General features: G+C 41.7%; 1 protein-coding gene across 4 annotated transcripts in view; it reads right to left on the bottom strand.

Annotated features, from left to right (window-relative positions):
* Window positions 1-15238, bottom strand: part of LOC122874305 (neural-cadherin-like) — an 82295-nt gene that overhangs the window by 53379 nt on the left and 13678 nt on the right. For 3 of the 4 annotated variants that reach the window (XM_044191972.1, XM_044191973.1, XM_044191974.1), the window contains exon 2: window positions 2403-2600. In XM_044191972.1, the coding sequence (XP_044047907.1) occupies window positions 2403-2600 (198 nt within the window). Of the gene's footprint in view, window positions 1-2402; window positions 2601-2909; window positions 3051-15238 lie in introns of those variants that run through there. The other variant, XM_044191975.1, reaches the window with a different exon arrangement.

The following is a 15238-nucleotide window of genomic DNA, read 5'->3' as shown; positions in this document are numbered from 1 at the left end:
TTTTCTTATAATATGATTCATGTTGGTAGTCTTGAGACCGGTCTCGAGACCAAGACCGATCTCGAGTACTACAACACTGCCATATGCCTATATCTAGCTAGAGGTGCGTCTATATTCAAATAGAATGTCCCTGAAATATTTAGGAACAGGAATCTACAATATCCAGCCCAAGACTTTTCACAAAGGAGGGGAACAACATATGCATCTGGAGTAAACCAAGTACACAAATCATAGTGAATGGAAATCATTTCATGTTTAGAAAAAGACCACAATACCAATCACAGTAAAAAAATCACAAAAACAGGCAGTTTGAGAATGAAAATGTTTCAGGTGATTGTTCAAAGTGGCATGGCAAGGAAAAGAGTCCAGACATCACTTCCTGTCCACTGGGGTACAGCAAGGGTTGGTGCTTGGTCCCCTTCTCTTCTTAATATACACCACCTTCCTTGGTCCGATTATCTGCTCACATGGTTTTTCTTACCCTTGCTGATGATACTCAGCTCTGTCTGTCCTTCCTTCCCTCAGCATGCCTCAATGACATCTCAAAATGGATGAAGGAATGTCACCTTTAACTCAATCTCTCTAAGACTGAACTCCTGATGATCCCAGCCAGTCCTTCAATTTAGCACAACATTAGTATCCAGCTCAGCTCCACCTTGCTCTTTCCAACAAAGTCTGCAAGGAATCTGGGCGTCGTCATAGATGTGAATGTACTCAACGTATTGATGCGGCAAGACGCTACATACATACAGTGGTGTGAAAAAGTGTTTGCCCCCTTCCCGATTTCTTATTTTTTGCATGTTTGTCACACTTAAATGTTTCAGATCATCAAACAAATTTAAATATTAGTCAAAGATAACACAAGTAAACACAAAATGCAGTTTTTAAATGAAGGTTGTTATTATTAAGGGAAAACAAAATCCAAACCTTCATGGCCCTGTGTGAAATAGTGATTTCCCCCTAAACCTAATAACTGGGTTTTCGAGCATGAACTGCCTTTTTAAGGTCATGCCACAGCATCTCAATAGGTTTCAGGTCAGGACTTTGACTAGGCCACTCCAAAGTCTTAATTTTGTTCTTCTTCAAATATAAGTGTTTAAACTTTTGTCAAAATGGACATGGTACGCACGTTAGATCGGTTAGATTCTCCACAATCCAATTGTTCATTTTACGGAAACCATGAGCACCAAAGTATAATTCATTCAGATTTACCGGTCTGCATGGTAAACAAGAGTGACGAAAACAAAGCAGTGCATCCCTACTTTTGAAGCCGTCATAAAGTCCTAATATATGTCCATTCCATGATTATTTACATTCCGTTAGTCTGTAAGGGTCCAACGATTAAAAGAATTGAAATGGTTTTTCATAAAAATCATTCCAAAATGAAATAACTATAGTAACCTTCGGCTTTCATCCTTTCTAAGGTAGGCTACAGATAGGTTGCTCGCCCCCAGTTTGGAGATACAGACAGGAGATAGATGCCTGTCCCAAATATAGGCAGGGGGATTATAAGCCTAGCTAATGCAGTGTTGACTTTGTGAGAAATTGAGGGGACAGGGCATGGGGTGACAAATTGTTGTTCCTAAGTTACGTCTTGTATAGGATGGAAGTGGTATTAAAATAAGTTGTGTTACTTTTAAAACAGGTTGACAGGCTATAGAGCCTTGGAAATAAATACAACTACAAGCACGGGATAAGAGGGTCAAATAAATACATGAGAAATTTTGAAATTGGGTCTAGATTAGTTTGAAGGGAAGTTCGCACAAGTGTTCTTAGCATGGTCAGACCATGGGTACCTTGTGGTAATTGTGGTTTCACATCAGATAGTTGTGCAGTGGACTAATGTGAGTCAGAGGGAAGTCAGTAGTGTTTTGTAAAGACCCATTGGCAAGATTAGCACATTCCCCCATCTCTGACATGCCAACAAACCTCTTACCCCTAACCCACCAGGGCGTCTACTACACTGGCAGGCTTCCAACAGCTCACTGTGTGTGCTTGTGTGTGTGAGTGCATGCTTGTGTGATTCTGTGAGACAGATAGACAAGAGTGCATGATAAGTGCATAAACAAATGTGTGAAGGCCTCTGGCTGTGTGTGTGTGATTATGTGTGTGTGTGTGTGTGTAGGAGAGAGAGAGGGGGGGAGCGATACAGAGGCAGAGAGAGACAGGGTGACAGAGAGACAGAGAAACTAATGGACACCTAAAGAGTGTATGAGTGCATGAATGAATGTGTGAACGCCTGTGGCTGTCTGTCTGAGTGTCTGTGCTGGTGTCTGACTAGTTGTATTTTTTTCCAAGGCTCTATAGCCTGTCAACCTATTTTAACAGTAACACAACCTATTTTAATACCACTTCCGTCCTATACATCTTGTGTGTGTGTGGGTGTGTGAAAAGAAACTTACCATCTGACAAAAAGTATTCCACCTCTCCGCTTTTGCCCTCATCCCCATCGCGAGCCTGGAGCTGGTAGACAAACGTTCCCGCAGGGGCCTCAGGGGACACTACAGCCAGGTAAGGGTACGGCTTCATATTCCACTCAGGGACGTTGTCATTGACATCAGTGATCTTCAGCTTCACCTTGTTCAGGTACCAGTCTGGGCCTGGGGGATAGTGCAGAGATAGTGACGGGGCTGTGGTTACTGAAAGTGACAGCTGTCATGTAACTATGTGTGTGGAGGGGAGACAAGCAGCCAAGGGAATCCGAAGCACCGACAGCAAGTCAGCTGAGGGCAAAAGTATGTGAGATACAAATCCTCTCTAGTAGATGGCAAAACATAATGCTGCAGGATTAGAATACATCTAAGTGATTTTTGTATCTGCAATGTGGAACTGATCCCAGTACAGTCTTGATTCTGCTCAGAGTTTTGGTCAAAGTCAATTACTACACTATCTTTACCATGGAAATTTACCTGCTATCTTTCAACTTCCTTCTGCTTCGCCATAGCTACCGGGTTTGGGAGATTGTTGTAAGTGGATGGCAGGAGGGCTGTTTGGGCTCATGGTGGAGGCTGGTGGACATGACGTCATCCATCCATTCTCCATCAGGGCTCCCATCCAGGCATCCAGACACCCAGGTTCCCATGGGAGAGAGACTCAGCCACAGTCCCATCTACCAAGTCTGTGTAAAGTTACCTTGATCTTCCCACAGGGGCCTAAGGATGATGCCTCATAGCTGCAGGCATTTTGTCGCCTGCACACTGCCTCACTAGAGTGAATAAGAAGATTCCAGGAATCCAATTACCAACTCGCTCACCCTGAGCAGGGGCAGACAGCAAGAGTGCACAGCAGTGCCCAAGGAGAAGCAGTGTACAATTGCGTTGCAGTCTCTATGACAGGAGCGTAGTATGCATTTTGCTGGAACTGATAGTAGGGGATTGTTATCCAGATTAAATACAATGACACAATCTGGAAACAATGTGCACAAAAAACTCCTGACACTGTCACGGGCCAGATGTAGGGCACTTTTTGTGTAGAATCTATTCCTGCAAAGTGGAGCAAGCCACAGAATTGTGAGCTAAGACACTATTTCCACAACTATTACTGTGATCTTGTGTCAACGTGGCATGAAGGAATGTCAGAAGAGCTGCCAACCAGTTCAGTAGGCTGCGATCCGCAGAGGCCATCTGCCTCACCCCAGAGAAGAAGAATCCCCTGCCAGGACAAACACACACACAAACACATGCACACACACAGATATATACGCAATCACAAAGATTTGACATACAGGCAAGTCATCCTGTCACACCCAGACACATGCTTGTACACTTGACGTAGCTGATATTAGCATGGCTCTTTCTGTCTTCTTGTCTCTCTCTCTCTCTCTCTCATGCACACACAAACACACGCCAGTGCACACTTACACACAGAGGTGAGTTACCTAAGGGCTAAAAGAAACTATGGATTTCAAATCCCATTATGTAAAAGCTCTCCTGTGTGTGACCACAGGCTATATATGTACTTTTTAATCCAAGACAAAAGCAGCAGGAGTTTGCGATGCATCCTTTCTCTAGCTGAGGGCTGACTCAACAGATGTGCTGTCGCTGTACAAAACAGTTCTACTTTGCTGGTTTCCCTGATATTCTGTAACATAATATCTCTCCAAAGTCAATTATAACCAATAATAGAAAACTATACATTAGTAATGAGTGGTACATGCATATAGCAAATGATATAAAGTCTTCAAACTGTATGAACTGCTATAATAAATCTTTTACAGCACCTAGTGTTCGCTCAAATGAGTTGGAAAGCAGAAAACAGATTCATGAGATCACAATTCCTATTTCGTTTAACTGGCTTACAGTTAAGATGCATTTTGATGGAAAATACAATGTGTTGCATTCCAGACTTGCTCTGGAGTGTTCACAACTGAAACACAATAGCTATAAAGTGTGTGACAGCTCCTAAAAGGATTGTTAGAGGGATAATAACAGAAGGAGGAAGAAGCAAGAGGAGAGAATTAATCTAGCTTTCTGCACAGGCTTTAAAGTTGCTCTGCGGAGAAAAAACTTCTGACTCGGATCTGACGATAGTTCGTTTTGGATAAATAGCCACTGTATCATGGGGGCAGAGAAACTAATCAATGTTCAGATTCTATCTCTTAAAATGTCGACGGCGGCAGTTTATGCAGTTTAAGCCAGATCATCCTGCCCTGTAAGATGGAACAATCCTTTCGTGATGAATAATGAGAAAGGATAAAGATTCTTTTGCAATGTAGAGGGCTTTAAAAGACACTTAATCAAAAAGGAATCAAAGCTACAGCACTTAACATTTAGTTGACTATCAAATCTTTGCGGGGAGCAGTGCAATACACGTTCCTTGCCTCTTGCTTGTTGGTGTCTTTCCCAACCATGTCTCTGTGGTAATGGTGGTGATGATTTTACAAGGCTCCATCTAATTAGCTTGTTACAGAGAGACTAATCAGTGCCAAGGCAGATAATTAGAGCCTATCAGCTCTGGAATGATAATGAAGAATGTACTAGTGTGTGAGTGTGTGTGTTTGTGAGGTGAGAGACCGTTTATGTTCATGGGCAAGCAACAGTGCACCCTGCATGTTCTGAGACTGCAAACGTGTGCGATTTCTCTCTGAAGTACAGAGCGGCTGTGAGCGACGTCCCATGAGCACCAAACTGACACAACCTGCCTCACCTGACTGAGACAAAAGATGTGATCAAATAACCGGCATGGCAGAGGCTCACAGGCTCCCCTGGATTTTTCAAAGTCAAATATGCCTTCTGCTCGCTCAGTGTGATGAAAAGCTGGTCTATACTGTACACTACAATCCCATAAGGATAAGATAATCTACTGGATGACTAACGTAATAATGTATCGTAAAAAGGCGGATGACAGGGGTGCACTGTGTGGTTGGCCAAGGCTCAGTGAAGTGTGGTGTGTTTGCATGTGTGTGCGCGAGTTGTGCATGAGTGCGTGTTCTATATCACTGCAAGCCATTCTGTTGATGTTTCCTGCTGTTAATCCTCTCCTTGGGTAGTTGCTATATAAAGCTGCTAAGTGGCTTGCCGGTTAAGAAAAAAAAAGTTGTCTCAAGTGCTTCTGTGCACATGTACACTGCCCACAGTACAAGGACACTGAGTGTGTGTGGGAAGGGGATGAGAGGAAACAGAGTGAAGGAGTGAGGCACAGATACAGAAACACAAATATCTACAGAGGACGAGAAAGAGACAGAGAGGAGGAAGAGGCAAGCAGCATGGAGGAAGGAGTATTGTGTGATGGTTAGCAGAGAATGTAAAATAACATCACAGAGTCAAGAGCACAAGGGAAGCACAACAAAGAGCGTAGCACAGCAATAGATGCTGGGAGCATCCATGCTTGGAAAGAAAACACACAGTAGTGGAGCACAGACCACAAGAGGAGAAAATTAGGATAGAACATACAGTATAATTAATATCAGAGGGTCTTCTTATGGATCCCTTGTTCCTCCTACATCCAGTGAGGCAGGAAATTAAGATACAAATATTTCTGTGTGGAATTAAATAAATTGCATCTGCAAGCATAAATATCAATGGCCTGTGCGAGACATGGAATTTCAGGGGTGCTTTTTTAGCCGCAAGTGAATGGAAAGTGAAAATCAGCTCAATGGGGGAGTAATAAGATACATTAACCAAATGTTTGCAGTGTTAAGGAGGATCTATTCTAAGTCGTCCCCCCCCCGGTACTCAAAGCAGAGTGTGAAGCCGTCAGCAGGAGATCAACACGCTAAAAGCACTGGGGACAGAAATCTATTAACTCAGGGATCCCGGCACCACACACCCCGGACTCTGCAGCTCAGAATGGCTGACACACTAACCATGTACACACCAAACACACATGCAGGCAGTTTCAACCCAGAACAATTACAAAGGGTAGACATCTTCAAGTTCTGCACATTTTTTGCTCCTCCAAATCTGCACCTCTGCAGACAACGTGTGTCTTTTAGCAGCCACATCTGCACACAATTTGCAACAAAATTGACTGGATTGTGGCACAGCTTACAGGTAATGGAAATTAAAAAAATAAGTCACACATGCAATATGACATGTACAAAAATATAGCATCAGCATAGAGTTTTATCTTGGCAGGCCCCCAAACATGATATGTTTGGGGGCCTGCCAAGATAAAACTGTTTTTTCCACTGAATTTCCCATTCACTTCAACACAATTTGGGCCAACAGGAAGTGGCCTTCAGGGTGACAAGAGCTCAATCAGATATATCTATTAAATGAACACATCACAATAAACAATACTGTTGTGTTGTTTTGTAATTTGCCGCACTATATTCTATACGGGTCTGACTCCACAAGGGTGCATGAGGAACCTTTGTTTCCTCAGATACAAATTTTGTTTCCTCAATTTGAATCCAGCTCCAGTTTGTGTTCGTAAATATTCTCTATGTATTTATTGTTACAACTACTTCTATGTAACCCAAGGACCCACACCCCTCACTGTACTAGTGACTCACTAAATCTCATACTTCTACAGCAGTGAGATAGAAATAGATAGAAAAATAGATGTAGATAAATGCATGTATTGATAAATGTGTGACTCACCAATCCAATAGATAGCAAAAACTACAATTGGCTATCTGGTAGTACATCTATGCCCTAAACTCTATTATTTACTAGAAATATTAATAGTATTAATGGTTCTTTCACTGAAGATATTCAGTGTCACCGATGTATGCTGGGGTCGCTTCAAACCCAGCCTGAACAGTGATTTAGAAAATTAATGGATGCATGGCTCTCTCCCATCAGACACAGCTATAGTCTCTTTTTTGGTGGGCTCCCTTTTTTTTGTAGTTCAGCCAAAAGAATTACAAAACACATTCAGTCTCTTTTGTTCTATTGCTTTGAGCAGAGAAAGATGTGCCAGATTCGCTCACATAAAAGAGGAGGATTTAGAGAGGAGCAAGTGTTGAATGGAGATATAGTAGTACTGTATAGCTTTCAGGGAAAGGTCCATTTAAAGCAACTATGAACTATGATTTATTTGTTTTTGGCTTTGCATGTTAAAATAACTTTGCATTTTTTATTAAGCTGAAATGTTCAAAAGTACTTTAAAATATTTAAAGTAAAGAGTAGTTTCACCTGTGTCTCGTTTTCTCTCCTCACCTGAGTGTATTTAAGTCTGTGTTCTTCCTTTGTTTGGTGTCAGCTTGTCTTGGTTCATGTGCCTTGCATCTAGCCGTTTTCCTTATGCTTGTTCGTAGTGTTTTGGATTACTACCTCTGTTTTCGAACTATCTGCCTGTTACATGGACTTTGGATTTGTTTTGGATTGCTTTCTCGTTTTGACCGTTTGCCTGCCTCACCATTCTGTAAGCCTTTCTACATTGACTTTACTGATTAAATCAATGAACTGCACCTGCTCTGCCTCCGGTGTCTGCATTTCGGTCCAATCCCTCAGCTTCCCTGTGAACCCCGTTCGGCAAACGTGACAGTACGAACTTACCATTATGGACCCAGCAGACACCAATTCTTTTGAACTCTGTGATTTTATTTGTGACCTGGTGTTCCTCAGGGAAATGTGGAGGAGGACCAGTAATGACCTTCACAAAGAGGCACTCATCACTCTGGCACATCAGAATGTGTCCTCTAAGCCATGGCTCCATACCAGACTTCATAAACACCCCCGACCCTCAGCCTGCTAGCCTCCAGCCGTCATCCCAGCCTACTATCCTTCAGCATGCTAGCTTCCAGTCTGCACTTCAGCCTGCACTCCAGTCGGTTAGGCTCGGGTTCGTTAGCCTGCAACCTGCCTGTCCTGAGCCAGCCCCAGCTCCGAATCCGTACCTGGGCACCGCCTGGCTTTTGGAGGTGGTTTCCAGTCTGCTAGCCACCAGCCTGAATCCCAGCCTGCGAGCCACCAGCCTTCCATTCTGTTAGCTTTTAGTCAGCTAGCCTCCAGCTTGCTAGCAACCAGCCTTCACTCCAACCTGCTAGCTTTCAGCCTGCACCTTCGCCTGTTCCTGTCCTGGAGCCACCTTTTGGAAAGCCCCCCAGAAGGAAGTGTGGCTCCCGCCGACAGCGGGCTGCACTCCAGCCACTGGTCTCTGGTCCTGATGTCCAGCCATGCCACCGGCCTCCGAGGGGTTTCATCTTCATCGCCTGCCTCCCGAGGGGTTTCGCATTTTGCCACCTGCATCCTGTCTGACCTCCAGAGGGATTTCGCCTTTGTTGCAGACCTCCAGAGGGCTTCTGTCTTTGCCGCCAGTCTCCAGTCCGGTGTCTGGACGGGTTTCTCCTTTGCTGCCAACCTCCTGAGTCGCTCCACTTGTCTGGTCATCCTCCGGACCTGCTCTGCCCTTCAGCCCTGCCTCCAGACTGTCCGCCTGAGATTTTCAGCTCCACACCTGTCCCGCCCTCAGGCCGTGCACCGGAGGCCCCCAGCCCCGTTTCTGTCCTGCCCCTAGGTTGTCCACCTGTGGTCTTCGGCTTGGCCCACCCATATTTCCTAAGTGATACTTAGAGTCATATGTGCTGCTCTCCAGAGACACAGATGAGGCCAGATAAGTAGCCACACAGTCTCAATGAAGGGCCCATATGCACCATACTCTTCTCTGTTTGGGATCCTCCATCCAAGGCTTAAACCCCAGTAAGACTGCTAGCACTGGCCACACACACACACACACACAGTTACCCTCATACATGCGAGAACTCTCAACAGTGTTAAGAGAAGAAAATCCCTCTCCCTGTCTTCCCCATGTTTCATGTCTGTCTCTACTGTGCCAACTATTGACTAAATGTAAAATGCCAAACAAATTTCTAAAAAGAAAATCTATACAGTGGCAGCCCACCCTATATGCTGAATACACAATTGCATAGCAAATAATTTTTATTTTAGAGAAAGTTGCTAGGAGACATAGCCAATCAATGGCTCTGACCTGGAACAGGGGCCCCCTCGTCAAGGGATAGATCATAGGTCAAGCCAGTCAACACGTCTGTTGGTGATAACACTGGAATCTGCATCACCCAAAGAGAGGACAGAAAGAGAGCAGAGCATGCATGTGTCCGCATAGTGTAAAGGCTCGAGCACAGGAGAACGGTCACGGATAACAGTGAAAGAGAGAGAGAGAGAGAGAGAGAGAGAGAGAGAGAGAGAGAGAGAGAGAGAGAGAGAGAGAGAGAGAGAGCGAGACACCCTCTCAACGGGACTTAATTTCACCAGCAGAGTAATCACGAGGATAAAACGGTCAATGGTGAAGGCAGCAGTATTACAGAATTGCCCCTGACATTATGCATGAATGAAGAGATCAAAAATTTCACCTGCTCTCATGCTGCATTCTGTCAACAGATCTACAGGCACTGCTATCAACAAACAGCAGGCGTCATGCATGTATGCTGAATCAATCTATCAGAATTTACTAAATTGAAAAGTATATTTTTAAATTCTTACATTGATCTACAGTTGTTTTAGGACATCTGGTGAGTGTTGGCTCTTGGCTGGGTTTTAATGTTTTTTGCCAACATGCCTGTTGTCAAGTTGTATCACCCTCATTTTTCGTTGACAGTTTAGAAAGACTTTGTGCCTTGAGGATGTTACTGAGACCTCTGATTTAAAGTCTGAGGACATAATTCTTAATGAAGGCATGTTTACTGCAAATGTGTGTTTTGTGTATTAATGTCATGCAAGGATTCTGCCCACTTTATAGATTGCAGGAATGTTCTTGCCACATTGTTCTTGTACAGTATCCTCATATATACAGTAGTTTATAGTTTCATTTCATGGTTCTCGGCTCCAGGCAAAGTAAGGAGGGCCCCCTGTTATCTAGAGCTGGCCCTGAGTCTATTCAAAATATATCTTATGACGCTTTAAACACTTTCTCTATGCAGACTTGAAAGGTGGCTTTAAAAAGTTTGTATCATGCAGCTGTAGACAGTAACTCTAACAGTGTATTCCTGTTGATGAATAGGAACATAAATGTGTCCTCTCAATAACTTGTGATGCCCTCTAGGTGTTTTTTTCTGAATCTGACCCTTGGTCACTGGCTTGAAGCACCATCCTATATCTCTGAGTAGGGCTGCTCAGTCAATAGACCCTTTTCACGGCAGACATTTTGACATTAACAATGGCTCCATTCCAAGTGGCCTCAGTAAGCCCTGTCAGTGAGCGAGCATGCACAACACCAGAGCCCTGTCTGTTGTGAAAAGGGTCTATTGTGTTAAAATTGCGATTCTTGTCTGAAAGAGATTGAATAATAGATTTCATTTGCATTTGAAAACACACATGCATGATGACAAGCGCCACTTTATTTGCTTCTGACATTGAGATTGGGCCATGCAAAGCTTGTAAGTTGTAACATGCTGAAGCAACATGCTGACCGGACATCATTTGAACGTGAACGGACAGAAGACAGGAGAAGCAAAAATACATCCATGACAGGAAAGTTAGTCACTTTCAAAATGACTCATCAAACCCCTGTTAGCCTTAAAGATGAGGATACAAATTTGCCATGTCAGTACTGCAAAACAGGCCTTCATCCTTCAATTATGTGGAAACTTAATGGAATACTATACAATGCAAACAGGGATTTATGATGATAGGATTGTATGAAGTCAAAAAAAAAGTCAAGCTCAAACCTCTTGCCAGTACAGGTGTAAACTAATAATGATGCATCAATTTGAAGTTGAAAAGCCAACTGTACTTGACTTGAAAAGTTGTGAGGAATTGTAGTTATTGCATATTGCAGTATTGGATTAAGGTGACTCATTTTTGCCTGCAGTCTTTCTGGTCAGCCTGTGTGTCTCGTGTCGTTTTTAAAATGCATGCTTGGTGTAACGTCTATTACTACTGAGTGAAAAATGTACTTTTGGAAATACATAATTGTATTTTTTCAGTGGTGTCAGTGTAGAACTTATCCATAACCATGGAGCCCTACGCTATGGCTAATCACTTATCAGGTAGGGTTGTTGAAGAGTGCAGGTTGAAAGGGAGTTTTGACAGCCAGAAATTTCTGGAAGTAATAACTAAGTCCTCATGATTGATCAGGAACCCTATCAACCCCCTTCAGTTGGTTTAAGGGTATTTTGTGCTGTGAGGCAGGAGAAATCTTATATATACATATTTGAGATAAAAATTTCATACCATCACCTCAAAATATGCTTCATTTAAACACAAGTAAGGGGGAGATTACTTTCAAGTCAATAGCAGTCAGTGGAGCCAGGTCCAATTTCCATCCCAGCAAAAATGTTTGGCTTGCTCTTAAAAGGAATGTGAGTCATGCTGTCGTGGATCTTTTTAGTCATGTTGTTATATTTGTCATGCGGCAAAGTCCAATACACAAAGAAGTCAGTATCATGAGACCATCCACGGTTACGTTCGTTGTTACGGTTGATTATTTGTCAGCAGAATTCAAATAGTGTTCTTGGTGACAAAATGTTGGAAAATATTGCTGAAAGATTTACAGCCTGATGTTTTACAGCCTGATGACACATACTGTATTCTTACTCTGTCATAGACTAAAACTATTTCTTTCCCGCCCTCCTCATGTCCTTCATATATAAAGGACACTTTATTGACTTTGACTCTAGATAATCAATATGAGGCTGAAAAAAAGCCTGATTGTGCCTGAAAATCTACAATGAGAGTAGCAGTTTTTCAACACTTATGCATTGAACTACCTCTTTGACTTTCTCTTCAAATCTTCACATTAGCTACCAAACAAAGGTCTATAGATCAAACCCATAGTATAGGGCAATCTTTGTTTTGCTTTCACACAAGTAATCACAGTTACTGTGAAACACAGACCTCAAGGTACAAACACTAAGCTTAATTTATGCTTGGCCACTTAAGTCTCTTGACATTTACTCTCTCTTTTGATAAAGGCTTCTTTGTTGTCATCCCACATTTACCTTGGCCACAGTATATTGCTATAAAGAGAAATGATTAATCACAATTAACAGCCTCTTCCATACTGCAGGATCAAAACAATCATTTTTACTTATGGATGAGCAAAGAAATTGGCTGAAATTAAATGTTTAAAATAAAATCTAATTCTATATTTGAATGAGTTATATTAGTGGGAATATTTTCTTAACAGTGCTTGACATTACCCCGCCATATTACAAAATCCCACATATATGTGCCAAAAGTTATTGTACCCTCCTGCTATGCCACTATCTGTTAAAAACAGAGTATATAGTATATTGAGTTATACATCCAAAACTAATCAGAATATGTGGATGAATATAGATGGCGGAACAAAGCTTTGTCCTGCCAGCAATGGAGGCAGATCAGAAAGGCTTTCCCTAACTTGACTGCTGATAAATTCAGTTTACACAAGTAATACAAACAATACCCTATAGAATTCTATGTTGCCTGTTATTTTACACTAATGTAAAATACATTCAAGACCATCTAATTAAACTTAACTATTTAAATTGTAGCTATCTGGAAAAGATGGAGAAGACATGTAACTTAAGAGTCGTAGATCCACTAATATTGCTTTTACATATTTTACTTAAAAAATAGTAAAATAGCAATATCTCAATGTGAAAATACTCTATTACAAAACAAACTCCTCACCAGAAGAATGAACCCTGTCATTCAACATTATTGGATTATGATTACTGATGCATGTGTAAGCAGCATTCAATGTTGTAGCTGGTCGAGGTGAAGCTAATATTAAAGGCTCTCAACAACCACACAGGTGTTTTCACTTTTTTGGCTAATTCATTTTGCGTCATCACTGACAGGCATAGTGTCACACAATGGTAATTTTTGCTTCTATTAAATGTGGCATTGCATTGTGGGATTGTTGGCAGAAAGTAGTACTTTGAGAGCACTATATAGAGCATTCATTTCACACCCAGAATTTTGACATTCAAATACAATGGCGAAGGATAAATATGGTGCACTATACAGTGAAAAGGGAGTGATTTGGATACACCTGAAAAGGTTGCCAACCACTGATTTAATCTATAACAATGCATCATATTTTATAAGCTGATCATATGTAAAAAGTAGTAAGTAAAAATATTTCCCTCTGAATGTTGAGTAGAAGTATTAAATAGCATGAAGGAAATGGTAAAGTAAAATGCAAGTACCTATTGTACTTGTAAAGTACTAGAGTAAATGTACTTAGTTACTTTCTGCCAGGTTACAGAGCACTGAAGTCATACGAGTTATTTCAGGAATCCAGGACTCCCACATTAACACTGAATAAAACTGTCCCAGTTGAATCATCAGCATAAACAATACAAACCGAGCTTTTTCAAACTGAACTGATGGAATTTTTTGTGTCTCTTTGGCAGAGAAGTCACTACACTATACTATTGTTTTCCAAAGCCTTTGTGCTAAGCTAACGTTGTGCTAAACACATCCCTGACCTTCAGCATATCTGCACTAGATGCACAGAGATTATATTGATATCGGTACTCTTATCTGCCTCTGCTTCTAGGCAACAATGCACACAAATTTTCCCTCAAGTGTTGCTGTATTCATTTCATTGTTTCAAGTTGGACAATACAACTGTTGACAACCATCAGCAATACCAACAGGAAAGCCCTACAGTTCCCCATCAAGACCCAAAAAGCAGAGGAGTACCACCAACATACATAAAAACAGGTTTAATAGTCCATTCACCATTTCAACAAATGCTAAATACACCATCAAAGCCAACAGGACCCAGTGCTCCATACAAATCCAATATTAGTCCTACAGCATAACGAGGGCAGTAACAGGTTGAGTATTGAATGCAAGATAATAAGGTTTTCAGATATGTCTTAAAATAAGATACAGTGGTGCTGTTTACATTTCTTAAGGCTAGTGGCTTCAAAGTTTCGAGGCCCTGATTGAAAATACTTGATTGCCTTTTGTCTCTTATCTAGACTTTGGAAGTCTAAACAAAACAGATTTTTAAACTGTAGGTATTCTGTAAGATTACTGTTGATTGGGAGTTAAAAGCTTCCTAACAGAGGCTGCAGACAGCAAGATCTTTAAAATTTGATTGGAAGGCAACATAAGAAGATAAAATGGGCACTCGGCTACATGAGCTCTATTCTCAGTTCTATAAAAGCCATACAGCTCTGTGTACTCTGAGCTTTTGATGGGCAGGTGAAGATAAATAAACAAACGGAGCTTTCTGGTGGATATTTTTAAATTAAATTAAAGTGAGTACAAGTGATTGACAATGTGTGGGATTTTTTGCTTCTTCTCAAATGAAACTGGGAAGAAATAATTGTACAGACATTATTTCACATTTACATAAGCACTACATTAGTAGTCAAGTATTGCATCTTCACAACTATCTGTGATTTCACACATAATTAAATACGGCTTTGAAGTATCCTTTCTATTCTCAAATTTGTGATGGAACAATGCTGCTGCTATCCAAACAGACACTTAGTGTAGAAATAATATGCACTCAAGCATACGTACAGTACAGTGCATGGTGCACTCACATACCCCTTCCACCCACCAACCCACTGCACTACAAATTACATGGATGTGTAACGGTACACATACATGCCCTGTCGCACAGTTCACAGCAGAGACCAGTCATTTGGAAAGGTGGCAAGGTAAATTAATCTAAATGACATCGCAAAATGGAATATTCCAATCCAATCTCTCAGTAAGAGGACCTAAGGTATACAGATAGAAATTGTTGTTTAGCCTCTCCCTGTCATGCTTTGCACCTCAATCTGGGCTTTCATTTTGGAAACATGTGGTGTGTATGTTTCCCCAACTTGTATATACCATGCGTGTGCACTTGTGTGTTACATACTGTCTGCACGAGTGTTTGTGTG

Source organism: Siniperca chuatsi, linkage group LG4 (assembly GCF_020085105.1).
Source record: "Siniperca chuatsi isolate FFG_IHB_CAS linkage group LG4, ASM2008510v1, whole genome shotgun sequence".
Classification (NCBI taxonomy): domain Eukaryota; kingdom Metazoa; phylum Chordata; class Actinopteri; order Centrarchiformes; family Sinipercidae; genus Siniperca; species Siniperca chuatsi.
This window is presented reverse-complemented; position numbering and strand designations above follow the sequence as displayed.